General features: G+C 40.0%; 1 protein-coding gene across 6 annotated transcripts in view; it reads left to right on the forward strand.

The window, feature by feature from the left end:
- LOC114258300 (rho GTPase-activating protein 7) overlaps positions 1-26,246 on the forward strand; it is a 133,817-nt gene that overhangs the window by 12,557 nt on the left and 95,014 nt on the right. For all 6 annotated transcript variants that reach the window (XM_082906616.1, XM_082906615.1, XM_028198248.2 and 3 more), the window contains 9 exons: positions 7,472-7,548; positions 8,518-8,588; positions 8,684-8,771; positions 8,918-9,062; positions 9,894-10,040; positions 10,729-10,806; positions 11,167-11,222; positions 11,317-11,386; positions 21,680-21,767. In XM_082906616.1, the coding sequence (XP_082762742.1) occupies positions 7,472-7,548; positions 8,518-8,588; positions 8,684-8,771; positions 8,918-9,062; positions 9,894-10,040; positions 10,729-10,806; positions 11,167-11,222; positions 11,317-11,386; positions 21,680-21,767 (820 nt within the window). The remainder of the gene's footprint in view (positions 1-7,471; positions 7,549-8,517; positions 8,589-8,683; positions 8,772-8,917; positions 9,063-9,893; positions 10,041-10,728; positions 10,807-11,166; positions 11,223-11,316; positions 11,387-21,679; positions 21,768-26,246) is intronic.

Genomic DNA, 26,246 nt, shown 5'->3' on the forward strand with positions numbered 1-26,246 from the left:
TTTATAAATAGGGGATGATATTCTATCAAATCCTAAGCTGGTTACTCAAGCTTCATGGTATCAGAGCAGAACCTCTAGGGTTTCGGCTCACCCTCGTTGGTAGACCTGTACACCAACGACACTCTAGGGTTCGAAGCTTACCTGGATGGATCATCTGCTGCGTCGATCTTCAGCTCGTCGATCTTTACTTCGTCTTCATCACTCAGTCGCCGTCGTCACTCAGTCGCCTTCCTCTGTTGATCGTCACTCAGCCGCCTTCCTCAGTCGATCTCCTTCATCTTCGTTCGTCAGCTCGTCAGTCGATCTCGTCAGCTGCCTTCCTCAGTCGATCTCCTCAGCTCGTCTTCCTCACATCATTGATCTCCTTCATCTTCGTTCGTCTGGTATACTCTCATCTCTGGTATACAACATACCTCATCTCTATTTGGTATATATGTCGTGTATACACATGTATAAATAAATAACCTATATGCCTGTATCCGTACCAATACATATATAAATAAATAAATAATTACTCAAAAAAAAAAAAAAAAAAAAAGAAGAAAAGGGAAGAAAACTTTATGGTTTCTTAATTTTGTTATGCCTTTATAGTGGTCATTGCGCCTATTCTTTTACCACCACCTTCCGGGTTTGTGATTGCCACTAGTTTTGTTGCGGGTTCAGTAGTATCATATCCATGGCAGATTCCACCAATGTGTCCCCTACTTCTCAAACGCCGAGGAGTGAGAGTCTCATTACTACCATGACTGAGAACCCCAACCCTAGTTTGAAAATCACCACCTCTCTATTTGATGGTCAGAACTACCTAGCATGGTCTCAAAGTTTGACTATATTTTTGAAGAGCCGAGGGAAGATGGGGTATGTTGATGACAGGATATAGGCACCTAGTACCACTGACTCGGGTTGTGACCAATGGGAGATTATTAACTCTTTGATTATGGGTTGGTTTATTCATTCGATGGTTCCTGAAATTGGTGAGGGCTACTTGTCTATGGAGACTGCCCAGGATATTTGGGATGCTGTGGCTGCCACCTATTCCCGCAAAGGGAATTTCTCACAGACTTTTGAGTTGCGCCGCTCTATTGAGAGCTCACTTCAGGGGGAGCAGACTGTTATTCAGTGTTTCACTTTCCTCACCAATGGCTGGAAACGCCTTGACCACCTGGAAGACTATAAGCCCGTTTGCCTTGCTGATTCTGTTGGGTACAAGAAGTTCATCGCACGAGAACGGGTCTTTAAATTTCTGGCAGGCCTAAATGTGGAGTATGATCCAGTTAGGGGTCGAGTTCTGGGTATGGACACTTTTCCTTCACTTCAGGAGGCATTTGCCTATGTACAGAATGAGGAGAGCCGCCGGTCTGCTATGATGTCCCCTGTCTCTACTGACCGCTCAGCATTACTGTCTACTCCTCGAGATGGCCTCAGCCTGACTCCCATCCCTCCGTCTGCTGCTAAGGAGTCTATATTCTGTGATTATTGCAAGAAGCCGCGGCATACTCGTGAGACGTGTTGGAAGCATCATGGGACTCCATCCGGGGGTCGAGGTGATCGGTTTGGTTCTCGAGGAGGTCGGTTAGGCCAGTCTAGAGGACGTGGTTCCTATTCACGGGCTCATCAGTCTAGTGCCGTTGATACACTTGATTCTAATTCTGCTTTTGTTGGCCAAGCTTCTGATACTGAGTTGGAGGATGCTTTGCGCCAATCATTGGACCGCCGGTCTTCTACTGCTCTCAGTACAGCTTCCTCGTCCTTTGCCCGCTCAGGTAACTTAGCCTCTTCTCCTTGTGTTTTCCTGTGTCATAAGTCTTTGCCTTAGATTATTGATTCCGGTGCCTCCGATTATATGTCTGGCTGCTCTGATCTTTTCTCTGTCTATAAGCCCTCTTCAGGTCAGGACAAAGTTAAGATTGTAGATGGCACTGTTTCTTCCATTTCTGGAAAAGGTTTAGTCCACGTCACTCCTACCATACATCTATCTTTCGTTCTCCGTGTTCCCAATTTTTCTGTTAATCTGTTATCCTTGAGTCGTCTTACCCAGGATTTGAATTGTAGTGTGACGTTTTTCCCTGATCATTGTCTTTTTCAGGACCTTGTCACGAGGAGGACAATTGGCAGTGGTAGTGCAGAAAATGGTCTCTACTTCCTGGATCAATCGGACAAACTTGCTTATTCTTCCACCACGTCTTCTACTACCCCCACTGATTTATGGCTGTGGCATCGGCGTTTTGGGCATCCTTCCTTTTATTTACTTAAGCATTTATTTCCATCTGGTTTCGCAAATCATCATGTGTCTGACTTTCTTTGTAAGTCTTGTCAACTTGGAAAACAACACAGAGTTTCTTTTGCTCCCAGTTTGAATAAAAGTTTAGTTCATTTTTGATTAATACATTCTGATGTTTGGGGTCCCTCTCGTGTTATGTCTGTGAAAGGTCATCGATGGTTTGTTACATTTAGGCCTCGTTTGGCAAGAGGCTATTTTAGCCAATTAGCCAAAAAGTTACTAAATTAGCCAAAAAGCCAACAACCCATACCAAAAAGTCAAAGATTCTCTTTTCTCTCTACTTTTTGCACATCTTTTCGTAATTAGCCAAAAAGTCATCCCAAACATACAAGTTTTTTTTACCTACCTTTTTAGCCAAATAGCCAAAAAGTTACTAAATTAGCCTGTTCCCAAACGAGGCCTAAGTGATGATTTTTCTCGTGCTACTTGGGTGTATCTCTTGAAAGATAAGAGTGAGGTTTTCTCTGTGTTTCGCAATTTTCATAAGATGATTTGTACTCAGTTTGGGGCCACTGTCAAACTATTTCGTTCTGATAATGGCGGGGAATACATAAATTCTGGGTTAGGACAATATTTCTCTTCTCATGGCATTATCCATCAGACCTCTTGCACCAATACCCCTCAACAAAATGGGGTGGCGGAACGCAAGAATCGGCATCTTCTTGACATGGCTCGGTGCATATGTTTTTCTATGAGTGTGCCTCCGCCCTATTGGGGCGATGCTGTTCTCACCGCTGCCCATCTTATTAATCGTCTCCCTACCCAGGTCTTGCAAAACCAAGCTCCTCTTCACGTCCTCCTAGGTTCTCAGTCCTTGTTTTCTATTCCTCCCAAAATTTTTGGTTATGTCTGTTTTGTTCATAATCACTCTCCTTCTCGTGGTAAGTTGGACCCTCGCTCCCTCAAGTGTGTTTTCCTTAGTTACTCTCCTACTCAAAAGGGGTATAAATGTTACCATCCTTCTTCTCGTAAGTGGTTTGTGTTCCATGGATGTTACTTTCTTTGAGTCCTAGTCCTATTTCTTGTCCTCTCCGGTGTCACCGTTCTCATTTCCGGGGGAGCCTTGGTGTGAAGTGAATCCTGTGCTTCCTCTGGTGGACCCAGTTGTTCTTGCACCATCCTCTTCTACTGTGCTTCCTACGGTGGAACCAGTTGTTCTTGCACCACCCTCTTCTACTGGGACTATAGAACCCAATGTCACCAAGGATCAGGACGGGCATGTTTATGTTCGGGACAGAGACAGACAACAAGTTAACTGGATACAAGGGACCACTTCTGCTCCTCCACTGCCATCTCCTGCTTCTGATGAGAGTCTAAGTAACTTTGAATCTCTTGAGTCCATTGATCTTGATGTTCCTATTGCCAAGAGGAAGGGTGTGAGATCTTGTACTCAACATCCTATCTCACAGTTTGTGTCCTACTCTCATTTGTCATCCTCATATAGAGCGTTTGTGTCCAATATTTCCTCTGTTAGCATTCCTAACCATTTTTAGGATGCTCTTGCTACCTCTGAGTGGAAACTAGCCATGATTGAGGAAATGAAAGCACTTAGGAAGAATGGCACTTGGGAATTGACTGAGTTACCTATGGGCAAACAACCTGTGGGATGTAAATGGGTATATACTGTGAAACACAAAGCAGATGGGTCTATTAAGCGTTACAAGGCAAGACTTGTGGCAAAAGGGTTTACTTAGACATATGGCATTGATTATCAAGAGACCTTCGCACCCGTGGCTAAGATGAATTCAGTCAGAGTACTTCTCTCTCTAGCAGCTAATCTAGATTGGCCACTTTATCAGTTTGATGTCAAGAATGCCTTTCTCCATGGTGACCTCGAAGAAGAGGTATGTATGGACATTCCTCTTGGTTTTGTGGATCATCAGACAGAAGGCAAAATATGCAAGCTTCGGAAGTCATTATATGGTCTTAAACAGTCTCCAAGGACTTGGTTTGAGAGATTCACTCAGGCTATGTTTAAATATGGCTTCAAACAGAGTCAGGCAGATCACACCTTGTTTGTGAAACATTCCTCACGTGGTAAGACTACAACACTTATTGTTTATGTAGATGACATAGTTCTTACAGGCAATGATAGTGGGGAAATACCTCTGTTGAAGAAATATTTAGCTAATGAGTTTGAAATCAAAAACTTGGGAAGCTTGAAGTATTTTCTGGGAATTGAAGTTGCTCGCTCTAAGGATGGGATATTTATCTCACAGAGAAAATATGTGCTTGACCTATTGAAGGAAACTGGGATGCTTGGCTACAAGGCATGTGCCACTCCACTGGAACCCAATCAGAAATTGGGGGATGATGAAGGAGGAGAAGCTGTTGATAGGGGGAGCTATCAGTGATTAGTGGGTAAGCTCATTTACCTATCTCACTCCCGTCCTGATATTGCTGTTGCTGTCAGTGTGGTTTGTCAATTTATGCATGCTCCTCATCAGATTCACTTTGAGGCTGTCATGAGAATCTTGAGGTACTTGAAATCTGCTCCTGGTAAGGGTCTTTATTTTTTAAAGTATGATCATCTTCGTGTGGAAGCCTATACAGATGTTGACTGGGCTGGATCAGTAACTGATAGGAGATCGACTTCAGGGTATTGTACCTTTGTTGGAGGCAACCTAGTTACTTGGAGGAGTAAGAAACAGAATGTGGTTGTCAGGTCAAGTGCAGAAGCTGAGTTTAGAGCTATGGCACAAGGTGTGTGTGAACTTTTATGGATCAAGTTATTGTTGAGTGATCTAGGTATTGATCAGACGGACTCCATGCGGTTATACTGTGATAATAAGGCCGCCATCAACATCGCTCACAATCCAGTTCAACATGACAGGACAAAACATGTTGAGATTGATCGCTACTTCATTAAGGAGAAACTCACTAGTGGTACCATTTGTACGTACTCCTTTTGTCCAGTCTGGTGAACAACTTGCTGACATTCTCACCAAGGGGGTTGGGAATAAACCATTTCATGACATATTAGGCAAGCTGGGTATGAGAGATATCTTCGCACCAACTTGAGAGGGAGTGTTAGCATATTTTATTATTATTTGAGCTTTTTTTTTGGTTTGTAATTATTCTATGCCCTCAGGGCTCGACTTGTAATTGTCTCATCTTGTAAACCCTAATCTTCATTTATAAATAGGGGATGATATTCTATCAAACCCTAAGCTGGTTACTCAAGCTTCATAAACCCCTACTCTTCTTCTTTGTAACCTTCTGCCTCTTACTAATCTCGCCGCTAACTGAACCAATAGCCTTATCTCCACCAGCTAACTCCAGCAGTTGCGCCACTAAGTCATGAGGGTAGCAATAGTATATATTTTTGTAAAATTTTTTGAACATCCTACACATCACTTGTCACCTCCTAATTTTTTTTGCACACCTCGGTGCCAATTTGTCACTTTGGAAAAAAGAAAATTTGAACACCATGAGTTGTTGGTTTGAGCTCACTTCATTAAAATTTTGGACAACCTTTTTGTTTGAGCCAACTTCATTAAAATTTTGAACAACCTTTTTATCTCTAGCCCACTCCATTTCAAAAAAAAAAAAAAAAAAAAAAAGGTTTTGCTTTCTCTCTAATTTCCAAACCTAACTTTATCTTTTCTAATTTTTGAATGTTTACTAAGCTTAGTACATTGACCAAGAGTACATGCATCTCACTAGAAGATTAGAGGCTTGATTTTGTCCACCTATGTGTTCCTTGTATTTGTTTGAGGTCTTTCTTATGTTTGTTGGGTTTGTTGGATATTTGTGGTTGTGTGGTGTCTAGGGCTGCAAATGAACCAAGTTGTTCATGAACAAGCTCGGCTCGGCTCGTTAAGGGCTCGGCTCGGCTCGTCTAGTAAACGAGTTGAGCTCAAGCTCGACTATTAGGCTCGTTTAGTAAACGAACCGAGCTCGAGCTCGCATAAGCTCGGCTCGTTTACCTTTATTTAAATTATATAATAAATATATTATTTATATATTAAATAATATATAAATGTATATAAATAATAATATAAATACATTATTTTTATATTAAATAATATTTTTTATTTAAATAATGTAAATAATATTAAAAAAAAACATTATTGAGCTGAGCCGAGTCGAGCCGAGCCGAGCTTGAGCCCAGTTTCTTATCGAGCCGAGCTCGAGCTCAATAAACTAGCACGATAAGTAAACGAGCCGAGCTCGAGCTCGGCAAAGCTCGGTTCGGTTCGGTTCATTTGCAGCCCCTAGTGGTGTCATAGTTGAATGTTTAGTTTGATGTAATTCTCGTAATATTCATAAGGAAAACTCTATTCATATATAAAATTTATACAAAAAAATCTCAGAAATGATGGGGCAATGTCATTTTTGTAAATATAACTCTCTTTGTAGGTGTTTTGTTTTAAAATGAAATATTCATAGTGAGCCACATCATTCTGTGCAAAAATTCTATATAGATTTTCTGTTTGTACTATTTGTAATTTATCATCTATTGATTGACCAAAAAAATGTCTACCTTGACAAAAAGTTTTTGAGTCGCCACTGGCTAACTCAATTGCCTTTGTGACCACATGTTTAATTTGATTATGACAAAGGAGTTCAAAGCTGGATCAATGACAAACTCGGGTTTTGAAGTTGGATTGTCATTGAATTAAGGCTTCGAAACTGTCGGCGACAAATAAGGCACTGTTTGATTTGAAAAAGCTTTGAGTCGCGTGCCGGGCCGGGTTGGGTTCCGAGATAGGGTTGTAACCAACTCTGATATGAGTGCAACTGTGATCTGATCAAGTGGTTTGGAAATTGGATTGCAATGAAAACTCTGGAATTGCGAAGGAGAACAATGCAATTGTGAAGAATGTGAATACTGTAAAAGTTCCTGACAACTTAGATTTTCAGCAACCTTGCTCTGATACCATGTTAACAATTATAGAAGAGTGCGAAAATTGTAGATTATTCTTTTAACATCACCAAACTTAAGTACATTGTTTTTGTAAAATAAATAGAATGTAGAAAAGCAAAACTCTAATAATTCCTCAAGATTAAAATACCCCTATAGTAAAAATAAATAACCAAAAATACATTTCCCAGCCCCACTACTACTCATCAATTTTCTACACTAAGAAAATGATGAGACTGATTATTTATTGTTCTATTAAATTTGTTCTAATCTGTCAAACTTTACATTTGTAATATGAATTAGTCCTTGTTCTGCTTCTGCAGGGTTAGGTTGGAAATATTGGAAAAAACGTTGGGTTATACTCACACGCATTTCATTAGTGTTTTTCAAAAATGATCCTGTAAGTACAACTCCATTCTTTTTATTTTATTTTGAACTACATTAATGTGGAATGCGATTCCTTTATTGTTCTTTTATGTTACTTTTGCCATAGTTTTATGTTCGCATTGTTGAAGAAATGCCACTTGGCCCTAGTAGCAATCAGCATTGTCGCCACATCTATTCAATCATATCACCACCAACACAACCACCACTACCGCCGCCGTCACCGTCACCGTCACCGTCACCGTCACTGTCACTGTCACTGTCACCCTCACCAACACCACTATTGCACCACCCCTGCCACCACCACCACCACCACCACTACCACACAACAACCATTGCTATTGCTACCACCACTACCACAAGACCGCCCTTGTACCTCTACCATCAGGTTGCCACTGCTACCACTACATACCACAACTACTCTGTTACGACCACTTTTGTCATTATCACCATAACCACAACCAACCACCATCGCCGCCATCACTCCACTACCACCACCTTTGCCAACTCTATCGTACCTCACATAACCAATACCCTACTACAACCTCTATGCACCACTGCCGCCACCGTCATTGCCACCACTATCTTACCACCACACAACCATTGTCACTTTCTGCCAGCTCCCACACCGCACCACAGCACCACCACCCTACCACCACCACAGATATAATGAGTATAAGCGAATTATTTCTAAAATTAATAAAGTCCAAATTCCAGCTTCTTTACAGATCAAACAACTTGATTAATTCAACAATTATATTTCAGTAGATACCAAATGACTTTTTTGATTAAAAATTTAGCATGTAGTTTCCACTATTTAATTTTCAATATTCAGATTTCAAACTTCAGTTTTATCAAACAGTACCTAATTTTATGTTTCAATCAATGAATCCCCTGGGGCACTCATCGCTGACCCTATGCATGCGTACAAGTCCAGATGATGTATTTTATGGGATAGACACTAATTATTCTTCTTTTCATGCAGAGCACACTTCCCCAGAGAGGCGGTGAAGTAAATCTAATTTTGGGTGGTATTGACTTGGACAATTCAGGAAGGTATAAATGATTTCTTCTACTCTTTGAAAAATACTAGTAAACATGGCTTATTTTGTTTTAAGGCCAACCTCATTGTTTTTATTTTCTTATTGCAGTGTTGTTGTTAGAGAAGATAAAAGGCTTTTAACTATATTGTTTCCTGATACATGTGATGGACGGGGTGAACGGGCATTTACCCTCAAGGTGCTTCATTGACTTACTGCTCTCTCTCTCTCTCTCCCCCTCTTCCTTCCTGAGTGCAAGGTGCAATTTGCTGTCTTACTTTTAAAACTTATTGTACCCAGGAGTCTTAAACTTTACGGCCTTCTCTTTTACTTTTCTTAATTCAGGCAGAGACATCCAAGGACTTGTATGATTGGAAGACTGCTCTAGAGCATGCTCTTTCACAAGCTCCAAGTGCTACCTTTGTGATGGAATACAAAGGAATCATCCGTAACAATGTTAATGATACAATTGAAGGGTCTTTCCATCAATGTTTGTACATCATTATCTTTGCACTATAACTTTTTTTTGGTCATTTTCTTCAATTGGTTATGTGTAAGATCTATTTTATGTTCTTTTTGTTTTGGTCAGAATATATTGTTTATGTAGAGTACTGAAAATTTACTTCCATTCCTACTAAATTTCTCTAGATTTTGAATATTTCAACCAGGGAGCAGGGACGGAGCCAATTAAGGCCCAGGAGGGGACTTTTTGAAAATTACACTTAAGTCTAAGAGTTTAAAAGTATCTTTTATTTACCCCCTTTAAAATTATACATATCCTTTAAATTTGTTAAATTTTTAGCCCATTTCTTTTATCCTTTTCAAGAAAACCCTACAATTTATCTATTAAATTTGTATTGTATGCTCAGATAAATTATGTTGTTAATAAGATCATTTATCAAGTTAAAATTATGGAGATTTTGTTAAACAATGGATTGGTTGTTTGAATTATTAAGTTAAACTTTTTTCCCATTGTTCTTCCAACAAACTTGATACACCATTGACATAGATTGATTCTTTATTTGCTTCACAAGGAAATCTTAAAAAAAATCTCTTTTATTATATGTATTTATTTGCAATTGATATTTTTATTTTTGTACTCTTATTGGTTGATAGTTTTTTAGACTTAAAATGTTACATTAGTTTGTTGATTAATCAAAAAAAATAATAAAAAAAAAATGTTACATTAGTTTGTTGTAGCCATGTGTATTCTGTTGTAATAGTTTCAAAATATTAATATTGATTTATTTATTATTTTACGAAACCAAAACAAACTAAATCAATCTGACCCAATATTTATCTTAATATTGCTCCCCCTTAGCAAAAATCGTGGCTCCACCACTGCCAGGGAGGGATAAGCGTCCTGTTAAATCTATGGTAGTTGGACGCCCAATTTTGCTAGCTCTGGAAGACATAGATGGAGGCCCATCCTTCCTTGAGAAAGCTCTTCGATATCTGGAGAAGTATGGTAAGTTTAATTTCAATTGTGATTGGGATTCTTTGTTCTAGAATATCATTTTCACCTGCTGAATTCTGTGGATCCTGGAGCATTTTCTGCATCCTACTCTCTGACATTCTTTTCTTGTTAATTCTGATTTTATTTTTGTTTTTTCTGCTTTATTGATTTTTTTTTGGCCCCTGGGGCTCATTTGAATTGGTTAGTGGGTGTGCTCCCCACACACACCGACAATGGTTTGAAATCCCCCAACTAACTTGGTGCGTGGGGATGAGGATCATCGGGGGTTTATCTTGCAAGGGTGGGTCCTCAGGGCCTTGCCTTGGAGGGGTTCCTCACCAGCCCAAAAAAAAAAGAAATAGTGAAGCAGTTGGGTTTTATCACCATTTATTAGTTTTTCAGCTTTATTATTATTATTTTTTTGACTTGTTAAATGTCTAGAACTGTGAAGCCTATAAGGAGTTTCCTTCATGGTATGAAGCAATTTTGTAGTATTGAAGTTCAAGTGTATTGTGAATGTTTGTCTTTGTTAAATATATATCTTATCGCAATTCTCTCAAAAGCCTTGCTATGAATGGGAAAAAGGGAATCCAGATAATAATACGAGAGATGAAAAAACAGATTCTAGAGGCAAAGTTTATCATTGTATTTACTCTCTTTAATACAATTTCATCTGATTATATCTTGATCTTTCCAACAGGAACTAATGTGGAAGGAATTTTGAGACAGTCTGCAGATGTCGAGGAGATAGATCGCAGAGTTCAAGAATATGAATTAGGTTTCTTTTGCTTTCCTCCAACCAATTACTATAGTTTGTCCTAAAAGTTCTTTTCAGCAAGGTCCAACCCACCCTCATTTCTCTCTTCTCAAGATGAGTAATAATTTTCTTAAGGACGCTTCTTTTTTGCTTGGACATAAGTAGTACAGAGCCCTAGTTCGGCTTATTTTCCCTGTATAGTTTTGCTGTTTTGCTTGTCTGATTTTTCTGAAATCTTGATCCTATATTTTGGGTGATGATTGATGAATCTGTATGACATTGGATTAAGAAGACATTATTGGGTATCAGTTTGGTTTCATTGGAACTTTTCTTTGTCTTTATGTCACTTGCAAGCTGAGTTGATCTCTTATTTGTTTATAGGCAAGAATGAATTTGCTCCTGATGAGGATGCTCATGTTGTTGGTGACTGTGTTAAGGTACTTTTGGTACTTGCTGCAACTTTTGACTATCAAATTGTTTCATATCTTTAATGTTGTAGACTAGTATTCACTTGAGCTATTTCATCTGCAGCATGTTCTTCGGGAGCTACCTTCACCTCCGGTTCCTGCATCCTATTGCACTGCTTTATTGGAGGCATATAGTAAGTTCATTTGTTGATTATATCCACAAAAAAGATTTGGCTGAGTCATGGCATCACTATAGTTCTTAATAGATCCTAGTCCTCAATCACCTTCATCTGTAACAATTTGTTGGACATTCTTACAGTGGATCATGTTGAAATTGAATGTATAAAGAGAAATAGAGAATTGTATTATTGATGTAATATTGATTGATATAATGTTATATTTATTACAATGATTCATGATTCCTATATATAGAAGAGGGTGAGTGTGTAGTAGGTAAGGAGTAGGTGAAGTGGAGGTGGTAGTGGTGTAGTGGGTTAGGTTTAGTGGAGTAGGTGAGGTGGTAGTGGTGTAGTGGGTTAGGTTTAGTGGAGTAGGTAGTGGGTTAGGTTTAGTGGAGTAGGTTTAAGTTTAAGTGGGTGAAGTAGGTGGAGAGTAGGTGGATTTTAACAGCCCCCGCAAACTCAAGGGGGATAGGAACTAACCACCTTGAGTTTGGAGAGAGTAACAAAACAAGAAAATACATAAAAATAAAAGAGGATAAGAGACACTGTATGGTCGTGTCAGACCATTGGTGAATACACTGGATGGTGGTGTCATAACGTTGTAGAAGACACTGTATGGGGGTGTCATAACCATGTAGAGGACACTGTATGGTGGTGTCATAACGGTGTAGAGGACACTGGATGGCGGTGTCAGACCGATGTAGAAGACAGTTTATGGGGTCATGTCGGACCGATGTAGAAGACAGTTTACGGGGTCATGTCGGACCGTTGTAACAGACACTGTTGTGACAGTTGTTGTGACAGTTTACGGAGTCTTGCTGGACCCTTGTAGAAACTAACCGGAATCAATGTCGGGACAGTTTACAGAGTCTTGTCGGACCCATAAAGGAGCTAACCGGAATCAATGTCGGGACAGTTTATAGAGTCTTGTCGGACCCGTGTAGAAACTAACCGGAATCAATGTCGGGACAGTTTACAGAGTCTTGTCGGACCCTTGAAAAGTCGCACCCTCAAAAGGTGTGCCCAATCTATCAAAAAACGTGCCATCAAAAGGCGTGCCATCAAAAGACGGGCCATCAAAAGGCGCGCCCATTCCATAAAAAGGTGTGCCGGATATGATGGCGAGACGCGTGACCACATTGGCTTGCGCGCCCGTTTTGTCGTCTGGCGTCAAGTGGCGCGCGATGCGCGTGTCTGCCTCTTCATCATGGTCTTTATAAACCGAAGCGGAGGCTGAGGCTTGAAAGCATAACTAACCAGTGGAAACCTCTTCGTTCTCTGAGAGAGATTTCTGAGAGAGATACTCTGTAACACTCTGTTTTCTGAGAGAGATTTCTGAGAGAGATACTCTGTAACACTCTGGTGTCTCTGTTTTCTGAGAGAGATTTCTGAGAGAGATACGCTGTAACACTCTGTTTTCTGAGAGAGATTTCTGAGAGAGACACTCTGTAACACTCTGTTGTCCAGAAAATGGCTTCGTCTTCCCGTGGTCTGCTCACTCTCTTTCCAGACCTTAATGAGTCAACAAGAGAGATAACTGGTGCGGGGGCCAGTGAACCTCAACCAAGCGCCCCAGGGTTTGCTCCGTTGAACTTTCCTATGCGGTCTGTGGAGCAAAAAATGGCAGTGCAAACTGACATTGAAGCCAATCAGTATACATTGAAGTCATGTGTGGAAACCATGACTGCGGTCACAAACCTGTCGCACCGGCTGCAGAGTAGGACAAATGAGGTGCAGCATTTAAACGCCCAACTGGCTCTGCTCCAGCGCATGTATAAGGATGCGCGAGCAGAGATAAGTGTGCTAAAGGCGGAAAACAAGGAGCTGAAGCGGAAGGCCACCGTGATGTTCCGATTTGGAGGTCCGCCATATGCTGTAGTGGAGGAGCAGGGTGGAGTGATCGTGCCCAGTGGAGTGGGAAACATAGAGGCAACACCGTCAAGGGCCGCCCAGGACGGAGGCAAGAAGAAAAGACCGGCGGAATAGGCGAAGAAGTGAGGTCGATGGGTGGCCGGCTGCAGAAAAGAAAACAAATCTTTGGGTGTTTTGTTTTGATTGATTGTGTGTGGGTTTTTTTTTTTTTTTTTTTTTGATCGGGGTTGATCCCTGAGATGAATAAAATATGGTTTGGTGTGCAAAGCTATATTATTATTTTTATTTTTTATTTTTATTTTTATTTTTATTGTGAAAAATGGAACATAAAAAAGATAAGATAAATAAATAAAAAATTCTATTTTGTGGTGAGGGAGTCGGTGAGGGAGGTGCAAAAGGTGATTAAAAGAAATAAATAAAGAAAGAGTGTGATGATGGATATGGGTATAGATGTAATAAAGGAATGAAAAGAAAGAAATAAATAAAGAAAGAAAAGAAAGAACAGCGTGTGACTTTGTTGTTTGAGAGAGAGAGACCGTGGGTTTGGTCTCACCAAAAATCAGAAAGATAGAGAGAGCCCCCCCTGTTTGGTTTTCTCTTTTCGTCTTTATGCTCCTTAAGAGACACAGCCAACGCACAGATGGAAAGACCTAACAAAGGCCCTGCGGGCATTATTTTGCGAGTAGCTGCCAATCTTATACCAAATACAGACGCAAAGAGGAAGGTGGATCCAAACGCAAGGGCATCCCCTATTTCCTTCATCTCTGATGCTTGCATAAGAAAGTAAGCTGCAGCCATTAGAGATCCACCAGTAAGGCCTCCTAGAAGCGATCCTTTGCTTCCTGTTCTTGTATAGGCAAAAAGACCACCAACAAGGAGAAGCACTCCGTAGGCTGCAGAGGTAGCAGGGGCAAGGTCTCCGCCCAGTTGAGAGTTGCATCGATGAAAGGGACCACTAGTAGTACAAGTGGACTCAGAATTTCTGTTGAAGGAGGCATTGTCTTTGTCTTCCCCTGAAGCTAAAGCTAGGGCTTGTGGAAGAAATGCCCGAAAATCTCCTTCTTCTTCCTGTACTTCCTCTCAGATCGAGAATCGACGACAATGGAAATATCGGAGGCGTATTTGTAGCTGCAGCTGGTATTACTATTAGACACACACAGCGACACTGACAGGACGCCATCGTCCCCCCCAATTGACGGCGGCGCAACCTCCCTCCTCAACCAGGTACCAAACGCTGAACCCAACCAAGTCAGAAAAAGCAAAATACGGTGTGCTGTCTGTGGTTTGTGCACTCAGCAGGTTGAAAAAAGGAAATTTCAAGGTACGTGTAGAAAATTTTAGCAGACTAGGTTGAGGTCCGGCGGACGGCTAAGGTGAGGTTGCCGCCCGCCGGTGAAGCGAAAATATTAGGTTCTAAACCTGCTCTGATACCATGTTGAAATTGAATGTATAAAGAGAAATAGAGAATTGTATTATTGATGTAATATTGATTGATATAATGTTATATTTATTACAATGATTCATGATTCCTATATATAGAAGAGGGTGAGTGTGTAGTAGGTAAGGAGTAGGTGAAGTGGAGGTGGTAGTGATGTAGTAGGTTTGGTTTAGTGGAGTAGGTGAGGTGGTAGTGGTGTAGTGGGTTAGGTTTAGTGGAGTAGGTAGTGGGTTAGGTTTAGTGGAGCAGGTTAAAGTTTAAGTGGGTGAAGTAGGTGGAGAGTAGGTGGATTTTAACAGATCATCATATAGTTATAATGGTTCTATGCTTTTCTGTCTTTTTAGGGTATTCAAATTTTCTCAAGTAATTATTATTATTATAATTTTAGCATTTATCTTTGGTTTCCAAAATTTGTTCAGCTGGTTTGAATATATCTTATACGTGCTTTTCTTTATGCATGCTTCCCCCAGAATCTCTCTCTGTCTCTCAAACCCTAATTTACTGTCTGGAAAAATCCTAGCAGTTCCACTGTCTATCTCAGTGATCAGTGTACTCCAACTAATCTGTCTATTTCCCTCTTTCGTTTTGTGGCCCGATTAGGGTTTTGATTGGAGCCCTTCTGGGCTTGGATATTTGATTCTAAGGGTTTTGTTTAGTTTTTCTTGTGTTTTCTGTTATGGTATGTATGATCAATACCAAACCTCAGGACTTGAGCAAACAATCACACACACAACAAATCCAGAACGGAGAATTAGAAGAATAGAAAGTTAAACTCACCAAAAGCAACACGAGATTTACATTGTTCACCCAAATCACGGGCTATGTCCACGGATTCACTGTGGATTCACTAAGATCAATATGAAAGGAGTTACAAAAGTCTCTCACACCCAATCTCACAAACTCTCTCTTTACAATTATCTATCTCTCTCACTCTCACTCTCACTATTGTGTACCTCTCACTAAGAGCGCAAAACTTATGAATAAAAAAATATAGAGCTACAAGAGTGTATTTATAGGGTTAGCCTCAATCCAAAACATAAACTAATTAGGAAACCAAAACCTAAAATAACAAGGAAAAAAACCTTAACCAATAAGGAAATAGTTTAGAGTCCAAATTGAAACAAACACTAAGGTGTCGTTTGGTAACATTTACATTTTCAATTTTCTGTTTATATTTACAAAAATTTTAAAAACTCAAATAAAAACTTGTTTGGAAAATTTTTTATTTATAAATCAGTGGTCTCAATTTATAAATTTTGCCAAAAAATGAAAACACAAAAAATATGTTTCCGTTTTGAGTTTTGAGTTTTTTTTTTTTTTACCACCCAACACTAGCCACTACCCGCCACCATTTTCCACCACCGTCTTCCGCCACCACCACCAACCACCCACCACCCACCCCCCACCACCACCTGCCACCACCACTCACCACCCACCTGCCACCACCACCCAGCACCCACCAGCCACCCACTCGCCGCCACCACCACCCACCCCTCGCCACCACCACCACCACCCACCTGCCATCCACCCGCCACCACCTACCACCCGCCACTACCATCCACCACCCACCACCACCACCCGTCACCTACTTGCCACTACTACTCACCATCCACCTGCCACCATCATCCACCACTAGCCACCCACCACCACTAGCCACCCGCCACTCACCCGCCACCACCACCCACCACCCCCCACCACTATCACCACCATCACCTACCACTCACCCACCACCCACCTGTCACCACCACCCACTCGTTACCACTTACCACCCGCCGCCGTCACCCACCCATCCACCACCACCACCACCCGCCATCCGCCACCTACCTGCCACCACCACCACCACCCACCGTCACCCACCCACACACCTACCATCACCAGTCACCACCCACTTGCTACCACCCACCACCCACCACCACCCACCACCTGCCACCGTCACCCACCCACACACCTACCATCACCAGCCACCACCCACTCGCTACCACCCACCAACCGCCACCGTCACCCACCCACCCACCACCATTACTCGCCACCTACCCGTCACCACCACCACCCACCCGCCATTCGCCACCCACCTGCCAACACCACTCGCCACCACCATCACCACCACCACCCACTCGCTACCACCCACCACCGGCCACCGTCACCCACCCACCCACTACCACCACCCACCACCACCAGCTACCCACCACCCACTGTCACCACTTTCCACCGTCTTCCGGCGCCACTTGCCACTACTTGTCATTTCTCACTCTTTTTTATATTTTTAAAATTTTGTAAATATTTTGTCAATTACCAAACACGTTTGTAGTTTATGTTTTTCTAAAAATAAACAAAAAATAAACAAAAATCAGTTTATAAAATTTTTGTAAATATAAACTGAAAACGTAAACGTTACCAAACACACCCTAAGTGCTTGTTTGGGATCCCCTAAAAAAGCCAAAAAGCCAACAAGTTACTAAAAAAGCAAAAAAGTCTATACTATTTGGAAGAAGTGTGTGGGGGAAGTTAGAGGGCGAAATCGTAATTTTGCCCTTTGAATTATTCAGACCAACAGTGCACTCAGTGTATTTGAAATCTACATTTCCCAAGTGGTGTTCCACGTGGCACAATGCAAGCCACCAATTCCCATTAAAAAAAAAAAAATTGAAATGTAGTGTACTTGAATTAGTCCATACCACGTGGCCCGTTGAATTAGTCAGTTTACTTTGCATCTACAATATTTTAATACACATCTTTTTGTAAAAAGTCAAAAAGTTAACACAAACATACATATTTTTTTCCTCTATTTTTTTTACCAAAAAGTCAAAAAGTGCAATTATATAGTTTATCCCTAACAACCACTAATTTTCTTATTTACTTTTCCTTTTTTGATTTTAGGTTCCACCAATAACATTTTCTTCATTGTTCTCTTCTTTTGGTGCTTGGTCTGCTGCGTTTTGGGATTCCTATTGCATTTCCTTTGTTGGGCCTCTTATTTGGTTGTGTAATCCTTTAAGTTCTAGGGTTTGATTTTTAGTTGAGATGATTTTTGTTTCCCATGTTCTACGTCAGTGATAGTAAGATTTTAGTTGTTGAGTTATTCTTTGCTATGTTGTGTTTGGCTATGGCGCTATCTTCTATGTTCTTCTCGAGCTGAGGAGATGGATGGTTTTGCTATGACGCAGAAGAGGCGTGGTGGCTGTGTGAGTAGTAATGTTGGCTAAGGGATGAACAAAGATGGCTTTGTTTCAAGTCGAAATGGATGTTGAATAATTTCTGACCTTAAGAAGCTTTTGTTGGACCATGATGTGAGGTGAGTGTTGATTGGGGTGATTGATATATTAAAGGTGGTGGATATGGCGGAGTCTGTGAAAGGGAAGGAGGATGTAGTTTTTGAGGATATTGGTGAAGTAGGTCCTCATGATGGCTAGATTTCTAAAAAGAAGGCAATAGGGGATTGTGAGGGAAATGATATTCGTTCTATGGTGGTTAAAAGTGGTTCATAAAAGGTTGGTGGTGGAGGAGGTGAAAGGCAGTTGGTGGAGCGTGGTATTCATGATAGGGGTGCACGTGGCTTTGTGGGGCAGAGATCAAGGGGTGGTGGAGATGATGAGTCGGTGGATGTATTTGGGAGGAGGGTTTTGACTTTGAGGAATTGATGATGGGTAGTTGCTAGGTGGCATGATCTGGATATGGGTAGAAGAAATAATTTAACAGTGAGAAGGGGGTTGGTTAATTGTGGTCTAAAAGGCCGAATGGGTTTTGGCCCAGTAGATTAGTCATGGGAACAAGTTTCATGGGTTCAAAAATTATGTATGTGAATTAGAAGGGATGTTGGATGATTTGGGCCTATGAAGCATGAACACTTCAAGATAGGTGTCGTAGTAGTTTCAGACACAAGGACACACCATGGACACGTACAGGTGTGTCCCATTTTTTATTTTATTTTTTTGGTATGGGACACGGCAGGACACATAATTGAATCCCTAGTTCGAAAAAAGAGAAGAGACCTACCTATTTTTGAAACCCGAATACCTATTTTTTGGTATCAGAAACCCTAATTTGAAGAAAGAGAAGAGACCTAATCGAAAATTAGAAGAAAAAAAGAGAGAAGAGAAAAGGGAACCTGTTCATCGAGCGAAGTCCTCAGTTGATCTCCATCGCAATCTCCATCGAGCTTCCATCTTCGTCGATCTCCATCACCTCTCTGACCTGGTAAGTCTCTCACCTCCTCTGGCCTTCTCTCGCCTCTTGTCTCTCTTATTTGTCGTCTGTCTCTTCTCTCGTCTTCTCATCTCTTTCTGATCATCATCACATCTTCTTCTCTCGTCTCTCTCTGTGTCTCTCATCTGTCTATCTTTATTTATTTATTTTTCTATTTATAATATGTGGTTTTTATTTATTTATTCTGATTATACTCTCTCCCTCTTCTTTAATTTTTTTTCTTCTGATTATACTCATATTTTTTGTATAATAAATATGTATTGTTTATTTTTATTTATTTATTTTCTTTATAAATTTATATATTGTATAATAAATTTTATTGTTTATGAATTTCTCTGGATAAAGTTAATTTATATTGCTTATAATTTATTTTTTCTTTATACTCTTCTTTTTAATATATATTGATTATACTCTTCTTTATTTTATTTTTCAATGCAGCTTTTGTCCCCCACGTATATATAAAAAAATTAAAAAAATTTGCTGTGTTCGTGTCCCCATGTTTTTGAAATCATCATGTTTTGTGTCCATGTCTGTGCTTCATAGATTTGGGCTGTGTGCTCAGTGGCCATTTTCTTCTTGCTTGGCTATGAAGGGGTGGTGCATGGGCGTTCAACAAGGGTGATTTTAAAGCCCAAGGCCCAAGGGTGATGGATCCCAATTTGCAGTATAATTCTAATAGGAAGACACATTCAGAATGGGGTTCCAAATGTTAATTGTAGCAGGCTTGCGGTGATGGGCCAGGATTTTCCTTCAAGTTATATGGTTAAATTAACATGCTTCTGGTTTCATTAATTCCTCTACTTTTTCTCTTTAAAGAACAGGGATGTAGATAGGGGAGTTGTGGAGGGTGGTGAGAATCATGGGTCTGTTTTCTCCCATTTAAGTAGGGGAGCACAGATGGAGGATACTAGGGTGGAGTGTGAAGGGTCTTTGTGGCAGATACGTGGGTTGAAGTCAGATGACGGGGAGCATAGATGTTTGAAGACTTTCAAGTGGGGGAGTTAAGTCAGTTGAGATATGGCTGTTGAGTCTTACAACGACAAAGGAGATGTTTGGAATTGAGTGGATCAAATTTGAGGCTTCGTTTAATGGGGAGTGCATGGAATCAGGCTGTAGGTTTTTTGGTTGATTAGGTGGAGGGGAGTAAGTCGATGGGAGTGAGTTATGGAATTTGGACTTTGGGAGTGGGAGGTTGTTGAGAAAGGTAGGGACAACAGTAATGGTTCAAAGATAAGCGAGGGAGTCGGGGGGGTGATATGGGTCTGGATAAAGGGGAAGATCAAACTTCAAAGGGGTCATCTCATTTTGAATTTTAATTTGATCTTGACGGCAATGGTCTTTTAGTGCTCAAGAAGGTTGATTCAGTCACTAGAGAGGTAGAAAAAAGAGCAAAGAAAACAAATGTATCTATAATAGGAACTTTTAAAATTGGAAACATCCAGCAAAGAACACTTTTCTAACTTCTAGTATAATATTCAACATATTCCTAAAGAGAATTAGAATTGACAAACCCAATAACCAAACAACTAGAAATGTATGAACCAAGCGATCCAATTTCTTAAATAACTGAGCTGCTTTTTTGTAGATTGCAATCATATCCAATATTTGTTCAATGTTTTATGTGTTGTGTCCCCATGTCCATATCCAGTTTTTGGACTCGTTTTAGCTGTGTCACCGTATCATATAATTAGGACAATGTGTGAACCCAACCTCCGTACAGGTTCCGGAGGCTGGGTGACATAGCTTGAAACACCCACATCCTTAAAATTTACCACTTTCTTGGGAGTATGCTTTGCATCCACGCATCTTTTGAAGACAAGATAATCTAAGTTAAGGTGTCAACTCTTTTAACATATGCTTCATAATTATCTTTTCTATTTTCTGTATTCACTTTTGTAAGGCTTTTGCTGATGCTTTTACGTGGACTTTCATCAACTAGTGGCATTTTCAGAAGCATATCTGAGAATTAGTTGAAGCGCTTGGAATTATGTCCCAATTTTGTGACAATTATAAATTTATAAGTGCATGCATAGTTTTTCATTCCCATGTGTCTAGCTGAGTCTTGTTTGATCACTGTTTTGCCATGCTGGTGTGAAAACTCTAAAGCCTGCATAATCCTTTATAGGCACTGGTGCCTTTGAACTATTTGTTGTCTATTTTTTCCTTTCTTCTTTCCTTTGTTTTCCCCACTTTTTTATTTCCTTATTTTTCTTTTTCAGACACTTGAAATACTGAAGTTTTTGTAGATTTTCTAAACCCAGTGGCATATATGGAATAGCTTTAAGTTTTTGCAGTGTCGTTTCAATTGGGACTTGCAGTTATGGGTTCTTTTTTCAGCGGGGTTCTAGAACTAACACACTTAGGTCATGTTTGATTCACAAAACTAATAGTGAAGTATTAATAATCCTATTAAATTAGTATGGTATTCACTATCCAATTTGATTAATATCCATTGGATTAATAATCTCACCCCTACCCCATTACTAATAATCCTACAAATTTGTTGGATTAATTATCCATTGGATTAATTATCCTAAACCAAAATGTTAAAACAAACATAGGATAATTGGGCCCACGGATTAATGATCCCAATCCCATGCTCTAATCCACCCAATCAAACATGCCCTTAGTTCTGTTTAAGTTGATTGCACGTGTGCTCAGTCCTAGAATTCCATCTTTTTACTCCTCTAAGGAAACTTTTTGTTATGTTTGTTTTCCTCATGCATTTGATGTTTTAAACGTCACATACATTGTTAAATGTTGATCTTGTTGCTTTACTTTTGTCTTGGAAGAAATTGATCGGAAGGAAGCTCGTGTGAATTCCATGCGGTCTGCAATATTGGAGGCATTTCCTGAACCAAACAGGCGTTTATTACAGAGGTAACCACAACACGCACACACATCCATACTATGTTTTACCATTTTTTTGGTTCATTTGCACCAATAATCCTCTCACCTGGTCATTTTGAGTTTTCTTTGTTCAAATTTCCTTTGTATGACTTTCATAGTGGTGAATACACCTAATATTATGTTTAATCAAATCATTCAGATTTCAGTGATACTGGATTTCACTGATTATTTTTATTTATTTTTTATTTTTTTGCTTGGAAGTTATGGAAAATTTTTTCTACTGCCATGGGCAAGAAAATAGATAATTGGTAAAATGCTCCTTGATAGACTTTACAGGGTTAGTTATGAGTCATGCCTGACATGTGCTTTCTTAATGTGTCTTCCTTGTGTTTTTTATTCGGGAGAGGCAACTCTTTAAAACATCGATTTCCAGCCACTTGAAGAATCTGAAATTGTGGCTGAAACTAGAAAACAAAAAATATCCAATCTTTAAGATTGCTGGTCTGAACTGATTCAGAAAGGAAACCATACCTGCCTTTCTTAATGATATCATACAATAACAGCTGAATATTTGAAGCATTTCTGCAATTTAAAAAACTTTCCATTTCATTTGAGGTCATACAGCATTATGGAAATGATTAATTTAAAAAATGCAGCTAGGATCAGTTAAATCCATTTGTCTCATATAAAACTTAGTTTCACCCAGAAGGTTGTGCTGAAAAAAAATTGTGCTTTCGATGCATTTGATTCTTAACAAATTATTTTGTTGCAACCCCCCCAAAAAAAAAAAACCAAGAAGATTATGCCTTAAGTTACATGTTCACATCATCTGTTGACACAGTTGACATTGGGATTCCTATTTCAAAGCTACTATGATTTTAGGTTCTCTATAGAAGAAGCTTTTGACCTTTTGTGGAGGTGTTGCCATTGTTTGAACTCTGCACAGACATGACACGGACACACCGACACAGTAGTTTAAAAGAAATGCAAGACAAGATTATGCCGATATGCCTGGGACACGTAATTTAAAAAAAAAAATTTATGCCAAATATATGTATTTTATTCAAAGATCATAAATAAAAAAAAAAAAACAACATAGCACTAATTGAATTAAAAGCTATACTTCCATAAGACAAATATCAAGATATCATTCATATAACAATTGTAAAGTGATTCATGAACTGATTGAGAATCTAGAACATTGTTTTTTCTATCTTATAATTCTGAGACTAAGATTTTATAGGTACTTGTTATTGATATTTCATGATATATCATGGTATATTGTCTTAGTTGCAAAAATATGAAAAATAGAGTAGGGTTGGAGAGAAGAAAAGAAGAAATAAGAATAAGAGAATATTATTGAATATATGTTTTTAGGCTTGTGAAATAAACCTAAACTATCGGCAAATATATATGAGATACAATGACCATACAACCCTTACTCAACATAAAAATTAACACATAAACACATATTCTAACACTCCCCCTCAAGTTGGAGCACAGAGATCGAACATGCCCAGCTTGGCAGAGAGACGTTGTAACGAAGAACAAGCAAGGGGCTTGGTGAGGATATCACTCAATTGATCATCGGAGCGAACATATGGTGTCTCAAGTTGCTTATGCAACAACAAATCCCGAGTAAAATGACAATCAACCTCAATATGTTTGGTACACTCATGAAACACCGGGTTATTAGCAATGAAAATAGCGGCTTGATTATCACAGTATATGCGTATAGGAGTAGGAACACGAATACCAAAATCGTGCCGAAGCGAACAAGCCCATAACATCTCTGACGTAGTATGAGCTATGGCACGATACTCGGCCTCAGCACTCGAACGAGCAACAACTAGTTATTTCTTACTACGCCAAGTAACAAGATTACCCCTCCGTGAGAATGTATTGTGTATATATGGTTGTGCGTATATTTGGCATTGTGTATATTAGGAATTAGGCACGTATTAGGCAAGATTGTTGTATTTCCTTTTTCCTATTTCCTTTTTCAGTCATAGATTTAAGGCTATATAATCTGATAAATTCTTTTGTAAATACACAAGTTGAATATACAGATCATTCAGAAACTCTTACATGGTATCAGAGCTTGGTTTGAAACCCTAGCTTGCAGAATCGAAACCCTAGTCGCCGTAGTGGGTTTGCTCCATCTGGTTCTTTGTCTGACTCAAAGGTTTCGTTTGGTTCGAAGACTCTTCGACCATCTGGTTCTTTGTCTGGTTCGCTGATCGCAACTCCTGGTCGCACGGTTTGTTGATCGCTACCCCTGGTTCGTCGATCGCACCCCATCTGCTGTGCATCGCGACTTCATCACACTTTTCTCTCTCTGTCTCTGTGGTTTGGTTTCGATCACAACCCCTGGTTCGTTTGGTTCGTTAATCGCGCACCAATTGTTGTGCATCGCGACTCTTTCGGTTCATCTCGGCACTTCATCACACCTTTCTCTCTCTGCCTCTGTGGTTTGGTTGACCCCTAGTTCACTCTCTCTCTGTCTCTGTGTGTTTTGATTATCAGTACTGATTATTTGATTAAAAAAAAAAAAACCCTTATTTCCAGTTTTATTATATTTCGACCTGTTTCTCTTTGATCTATTATGATGACGGACACCAAAATTCAAGCTATCAGATGTAAACTCACTGGTGCTAATTATGCTTATTGGGCTAGTGTTATGAAAATTTTTCTTCTTGGTCAGAAAAAAATGGTGCTATGTTTCTAGTTCTCTTCCTCGTCCATTGGACCTAAAAGAAGAAGGATATTTGACTTCCTGTGACACTTGGGATTGGAATGATGTTTTCCAAATACAGTATTGCTAAGGAATGATGTTTTCCAAATACAGTATTGCTAAGGAGGTGTGGAACTATTTATTAGGTATGTATCAGCAATCCAACTTCGCCAAACGGTATGAGTTGGAAACAGCTATTCAGAGTGCTCGTTAGCAGGATCAATCTATTCAGGATTTTTATATTGAGATGACAGGTCTCTGGGATTAATTGGCTCCTATGGAACCATCTAGCCTCAAGGCATTACATGCTTATGTTGAGTTTCGGGAGCAAGGTCGTTTAGTACAGTTTTTAATGGCTCTCTCTCCTTAGTATGAAGCTATCCGTGGTGGCATCCTTTATCGGTCTCCTCTCCCCTTTGTGGATGCTATTGTTCGTGAGCTCCTCTTCGAGGAAACCCGCTTTAAAACGGCTAGTCAGACTCTATCTTAATCTGTCTTCTTGGCTCCTACTCAGCCTCCTCTGTTGTCAGCCCCACCATCCCATCAGCTTCAAGGCCATGTGAAGTCCAAGAAGGGGTCACTAGCCTCTGATGAGTGAGCTTTTTGCCATTAGAAAGGCCATTGGAAGAACAACTGTCCTAAGAAGGGCCGTCAGTCTGCTCAGTCCTCTCAGTCACAGTTCCGAGGTCCTGTTCTGAGTACTTTTCGCCCTCTTGTTACTTATACTGCATCTGCTCCAGCTTCTGATCCTGATTTGGCTTCCTTGAGTGCCCAAATTGCCCAGCTTCAGCATTTCTAATCCACCTCTCAGTCATCTTCCTCTGCCTCTGCTCTCACCTCTCTTTATTCAAGTTTGCTTGGGTCCTCTTCAGGTATTCCTTCCTTTGTCTGGCTTTGTGATTTTGGTGCCTCTCATCATATGACTCCTCACCTTTCTTTACTCCAACACTATATCCCCCTTCCCGTTTCTAGTACTATTAATACTCCTAATGGTTTTGGTATGTTTGTCCTATCTATTGGGTCTGTTTTACTCTCTGCCCTGTTTGCTGTTACTATTTCCTTTGTTCTTTATGTTCCTCAACTGTCTATTAGCTTGCTTTCTATCAGTCAGCTTGATGCTTCTGGTTTTGATGTTATCTTTTCTTCTTTTGTCTGTTGTGTGTAGGATCGGGTATCCAAGAAGTAGATTGGGATCGGCCGTAGAGTTGGAGATCTCTATGTGGTGGAAAGCCTGCATCTTCCTCTGTCTACCTCTCCTGTTGCACTTTCATCTTTTCTGTTAGATTCTCAGTCGAGTCAGTTTTATTTATGACATTCTCGCTTAAGTCATTTGTCTGTTGACCGCTTGCGGTCTTTAGCTCAGTTAGGATTATTAGGTAAAGTTTTTCCTAGTCAAATTAATGAGTGTCCAGGATGTAAACTTGCTAAAATGACAGCTTTACCTTTTAATAACAGTACTTTTATTTCTGTTTCCCCTTTTTCTTTTGTCCATACTGATGTCTGGGGACCTTCTCCTGTTCTCACTAAAAGGGGTTCTACGTACTATGTGTCTTTTGTTGATGATTGTACCCGTTATACCTAGGTTTATCTTATGGTTCATAAATCTGACTTCTACCTGATATATCGTACCTTTCAGTCCATGATCACTACACAATTTGGGGCCATACTTAAAATACTCCGGTCTGACTTGGGTGGGAAATACTTTAAAACTGAATTATGTGAGTATTTGGCCAAATTGGGCACCATTCACCAAACCTCCTGTATTGATACCCCTG

Source organism: Camellia sinensis, chromosome 14 (genome assembly GCF_055761805.1).
Source record: "Camellia sinensis isolate YWXY chromosome 14, ASM5576180v1, whole genome shotgun sequence".
NCBI lineage: Eukaryota > Viridiplantae > Streptophyta > Magnoliopsida > Ericales > Theaceae > Camellia > Camellia sinensis.